This window comes from Corvus brachyrhynchos, unplaced genomic scaffold, assembly GCF_000691975.1.
Source record: "Corvus brachyrhynchos isolate BGI_N302 unplaced genomic scaffold, ASM69197v1 scaffold59, whole genome shotgun sequence".
NCBI lineage: Eukaryota > Metazoa > Chordata > Aves > Passeriformes > Corvidae > Corvus > Corvus brachyrhynchos.
In genome coordinates this window covers 1,786,435-1,791,314 of record NW_008246054.1, presented here as the reverse complement: position 1 = coordinate 1,791,314, position 4,880 = coordinate 1,786,435, and the positions used below count along the sequence as shown (strand labels likewise).

Below are 4,880 nucleotides of genomic sequence, written 5' to 3'. Positions count from 1 at the left end.
AGGCAGAGGCACAGCAGGAGCCCTGCTGGGCAAGGGAGGGGAGAAGCCTCACAAGAGCCACAGAGCCAAACCTCTGTCCAGGCATGACCAAAGCTGCCCCTCACTCACAAATCATTCACTGGCACCGGGAACTGTCAGGGAAAGCAACTCTGCTGTTCTGAGCAGGAAGGAGACCACTGACCACCGAGCCCCATGGGGCACGCTCACACCTCTTCCCCATGACACAGAGAGCGCAAGAGGGCCAAGGACCAGTCAGGTAAAACCCAAGCACTGACTTTCCTGGGGGCGAGGTAATCCCAAAGGCAAAGTTAATCAGACACAAGGAGCAGGAGCAGCATGGGCACCAGCCCTGCACCCTTAGCACAAGGAAGGTTTTGCCACCGCCTCTCCCGGGCGCTGCCCCCGCCCTGCCCCGGCCCCGCCACCGCCTCTTACTTTCGATGTATCCGTGCAGCGTCACCATCCGGGCCCGCTCCGGGCTGCTGAAGGGCGAGTAGTGAATGTCGTCGGACAGCGAGGAGGGGATGCGGGACGGGGGCGCTCCCGAGGGCGGCACCGTGTGCTGCGGGGTGTGTTTTTTATGGCGGGCTCTGCAGTTTTGAAACCAAACCTGGAACAAAAGCAGCGAACGCTGTGACAGCTGAGAGACGATTGGGTTGGAGTGTGGTCCTTCGCCAGGGTCCTTGGATGGGGGTCTCTTCGAAGTGTTTATGAAAACTGAATAAAATAGAGAAATCTGCACTTCACCAGCTTCCACAGGTTTGTTTTACACTCAGCAGAGCGAGAGGAAAGTTGTGTATGCAAAGCTTTGTCCCTGCACAGCTTCCCTGCAAATGATGGCAGCACCTTTCAAGGTCTTATTTAAATTTTAATCTGTAGCCCCAGCTCACCTGGCCTAAAAGCACAGCTGAGATCGGTTGGGACACTTGAGCACTGGCAAAGAGAGAAACAAGAGCAGACAAAAACGAGTAGGAGCTTAAACTAGGACAAGTTGTGACTTTAAGAATGATGCAAACAATATTGTTTCAATCACTTGTGGTTTATCATATTCAAAAACCCCATCAGCAGAACATTAAAGCTGAGGAAGGAGGGTACTGTGGTGGGATACAGCCATAGTCTGTGTGAGCAGCAGGTATGAGATCTCTGATCAAATCTCACTACTTTTAATTAAAGGAGTAGTTAAGGAATTACATCCTAGAGTTAAAACATGCATGGAAGTGGGGTTTTATGCTAAAGAGGTGATCTGTTTCTTATGCTCTTATGCTCTAATTTTTGAAAGATAGCTGGGACTAAAAACTTTCTCCAGGACTGAATGAAGACCAGCTCTCCAAGGCAGAGCACACTGGACCACAGAGAAGGAAACAGTCGTAAGCATTTGACAAATTGTTTCCTGTTCGAAGCGCCTTTAAAAAATATCCACATAAAAAATCACCCAGTGTGCAGCCTGCTTGATCTTTAGCTAAATGGAGAATCTCAACAACAGAGGCTCGAGCCAGATTTTCACACACAAAATTTAAATGTGTCATTGGTGAAACAGTCTTGGATGAAAGCTTAAAGAAATTTATTTTAATCACTCGTGTTTTTATTGTATGCAGAAAGTATGTGAGCAGAACATTAAAGTGATGAGTACAAATGTCACCAAGAGGTAAAGCTGGGCTGTCTGTGAGCTGGGAGTTGCAGAGGGGACATTTCTCTGTCCCTACTGCACCACTCGCCCTCCCCTCCCAGCTCAGGTGCGGGGACTTCCCTGTCACTGTGTCCCCTGGGGCTGCAAAACCCTTTTTTCTTTAAACTTCTCGATCCCAATGCTTCCTGACGCTGGTGAACCTTGCCTGCTCGTGGCAGGGCCGGCTGCCGGGGAAGCTCCCGCACTCCGTGTCAGCGGCTGGGACAGAGCACAGCGCTCCAGGACCCCGTACAAACGGCAGCTTTCCCACCCAGAGATTTATTGCAAATTGCTGGGGGTTTTGGGGCTTTGATTCATTGCATCATAAGAGGGAAAAACAAATAGAAAACCCACGAGCGAGACAGAGAAAGAATGGTGCTGGCATCGAATGGTGCTGGCATCGCTGTGGCAGCAGAGGAGCCGCTGGGTGCTGCATGGCCCGGGGTGAGGAGCCACGGGGCTGTGAGCCCTGGCTGGTGCCAGCCTTCAGGTGCCCCCTCCCTGCCCTGCCCATCCCTGCCCTCACCTGAATGACCCTCCGGCTCAGCCCCGTCATGTCCGCCAGCTTCTGAAGCGTTTGTGCGTCGGGGTTGTTGTCCTGAGCAAACTGTGCCTGCATGACCTGTGGAGAGAGGAGAGAGGGGCTCAGGGTGAGGCTGGGGAGCCACAGCCCCTCCCAGCCCCCCGGCCCTCCTGCCCGACCTGCAGCTGCTCGGCGGTGAAGGAGGTGCGGGCTCGCTTGGCTGGCTTCGGCTGGCTGTCCTGCTCCGAGGGCACGGCCCCTTCCAGCGTGATCCCGTTGCCTACAGGAGAGAAGCCCTATGAGCCACAGGTCAGAAACCCACCTGCCCCCCTGCCCCCTCTGCGTGCGGCAGCTGCTCATCTGGGGGACACCACACCTGGTGGCATCACAGTGTGGGACACCCACAGCATCCCTTGCTGCAGTGGGAGCAGGAAGAGTGGAGCCAGCACTGCCACTCAGGAGCTGCCCTGGGCTGCTGAGCCCCTCCACACACAGGGAAGGAGAAGCCACCATTCCCCAGGGGTTTACTGTTGAATTAAGAAAAATGCAGCAAGTGGTGGAAGCCACAGGGAATAAGGAGAGACAGGAGCAGGAAAAGGGTCAAGGTAGTGTGTGAGGGCAAGCACTGATGTCCCACTGGCCTTGACTCACAGTCACCACTTGGCCACATCCTCCAGGGAGCAGCTCAGAAGGGACCCCGTCTCTTCCAGGCTCACCAACATCCATCACTCCTGCCCCTCGCTGCTCCCTGTGACCCTGTTTTCCCTCGTGGGCACAGCCTCCATCAGTCCTTTCGTTTGCTCAGAGCATTTCAGTGGGCTCTTTGCTCCTTTCCCCAGCCCCAAATCATCCCAGCACCTGACCTCCTCTTCCTCCTGCATCCCAGAGCAGCAGCAGGAGCAGCACCATCCCCACGGCCTTGGGGTGGCCACGCTCTGAGCAGCAGCCACACCAAGGGGGACCCTCCAGGGGGGCACTGACCTCCCCCTTGCCCAGCACGGTGTCGGGGCAAGCCCAGCCGTGCTCATGCTGCTGTGCAGCCTCCAGGGACAGCGTCCAGAGCCAGATCCCTCGCTCTTCACTGGGGCCCTGCTGCAGCCCTGGCTGCTCTGGGCAGTGTAGGTGAAGCACCACTGAGGAATGGGCGAGGGAGGGTGGCTGAGGGAGGGTGGCTGAGCAGGGCTGGCGCTCGTCCCGCTCCCAGGATGCGCCTGCACAGCCCGGCGATCGCTCCACAAGCTGGACCGGGCTGTGATTGTCTTGGCTTGAGTTGAAGGACTTTCTCATATAGTTTGACTTGTTCTTTCGGATGATGAATGGGACTCTGACTTCAGCAACATCTGTTTATTTTTCTTGTATGTAAAACCTCATGTGCAGAAGAAATTGCTGGGTAATTACTGGAGGGGGGAGTGCGGCCCTCCAACTCCACAGCAACTACAGCCCTCCAAAGTGATCCCACCCCCTTCTCAAAACCTCCTGGACACAGGTAGTGACACCTGACACTCACCAGGTGCCCCAGCACTGCCCAGCACTGGTGCTCAGCCCACACCAGCAGGTTGTTCCAAGCAGCAGCAGCAAACCCACCATCCCAGCCCTCAGCTGGGGCAACAGCTCTGCAGGAGTCCCCAGTGCCAGACCCTGCTGTCCTCACACCATTCTGCTCCCGCAGGACACGTGGCTTCTCCCCCTCCATCCTTGCTCCCCATCACTCCCTCATGCCCCCGCAGCAGCTGACCATATGGACCAACATGCCGCGAGCCACGTCCGAGCTGGGACCCTCCCAGCCGAACTGGGCACTCTGTTTTCATCCTCTTACTCAAACACAGTAAACAGAAACATATTATTTTCCTGTCAGGTTGTTAATGGTTTCCACATGCTGCATGGGCCGGGACATGGCGTGTCACTCCCTGTGCCCACCATGTGCTGAAGTACTTTCTACCACAGGACAGGCCCTGGTACTGCCCGGCCTCCCTGAGTACCACTCTGGATTTACCCCACAAATTTGTTCCTCTGAGCATCTCTCTGGGCACTGCCGTGCAGGAGGATGGGGAAGGGACAGGAGCTGCAGTGCTGCGTGACCTCAGTGTCACTGAATCGATTGGGACAGTGGAGGCTGGCTGGCCATGGTGCAGCGCTGTCCAGCTGGGAGTGGCACAACCCAGGATGGGCAGGGTGGGTGGAAAATGATGGGAAGGTTTTGTCAAATTGCCAATCCCGCCTTCTACATTTATGACTCACGGCCTCAAAATCCCAGCAGCTTCCTCAGGCACTGCATGTGGGGCAGTGCAGGACCAGGCACTGTCCCTGGCATTGCCCCCGGCACACAGGTCTGCCACGAGCCGCAGGTGCTCCCAGCACGTTGGCCACCCCATGAGCCCTCCTGCCAGCACAGGGCCTTGTGCACAACATCTCCCAGGGCCACCCATCACCACTTTTGGCAATGATAGAACCGACCCCAACACCCTGTGCTAAGGGTCAGCGCGGGGGACAGTGACACCCTGCCTGGGCCGAGGCCGCCGGCGCTCCGTACCGTTCTCTGCCGCTCGCTTGAGGTTCTCTATCATGGTGTCGTAGTGGATCCGGCACAGGACCTTCTCCTCCACCAGGCCGAACTCCTCGCCGGTGGAGAGCTGCCGCTTGCAGGAGAAGCAGGCGAAGCACGCGAGGGGGTAGGCCTTGCCCCGCGCCCGC

General features: G+C 56.7%; 1 protein-coding gene across 2 annotated transcripts in view; it reads right to left on the bottom strand.

Moving 5' to 3' along the window:
- LHX6 (LIM homeobox 6) overlaps window positions 1–4,874 on the bottom strand; it is a 10,595-nt gene extending 5,721 nt beyond the window's left edge. The window contains exons 1-4 of one of the 2 annotated variants that reach the window (XM_008642155.2): window positions 4,720–4,874; window positions 2,369–2,469; window positions 2,193–2,288; window positions 436–610 (exon numbers count right to left, since the gene is read on the bottom strand). In XM_008642155.2, coding sequence (XP_008640377.1) covers window positions 436–610; window positions 2,193–2,288; window positions 2,369–2,469; window positions 4,720–4,753 — 406 coding nt within the window. In that variant the 5' untranslated portion in view covers window positions 4,754–4,874. The remainder of the gene's footprint in view (window positions 1–435; window positions 611–2,192; window positions 2,289–2,368; window positions 2,470–4,719) is intronic. The other variant, XM_017745626.1, reaches the window with a different exon arrangement.
- Window positions 4,875–4,880: the final 6 nt, after the last annotated feature.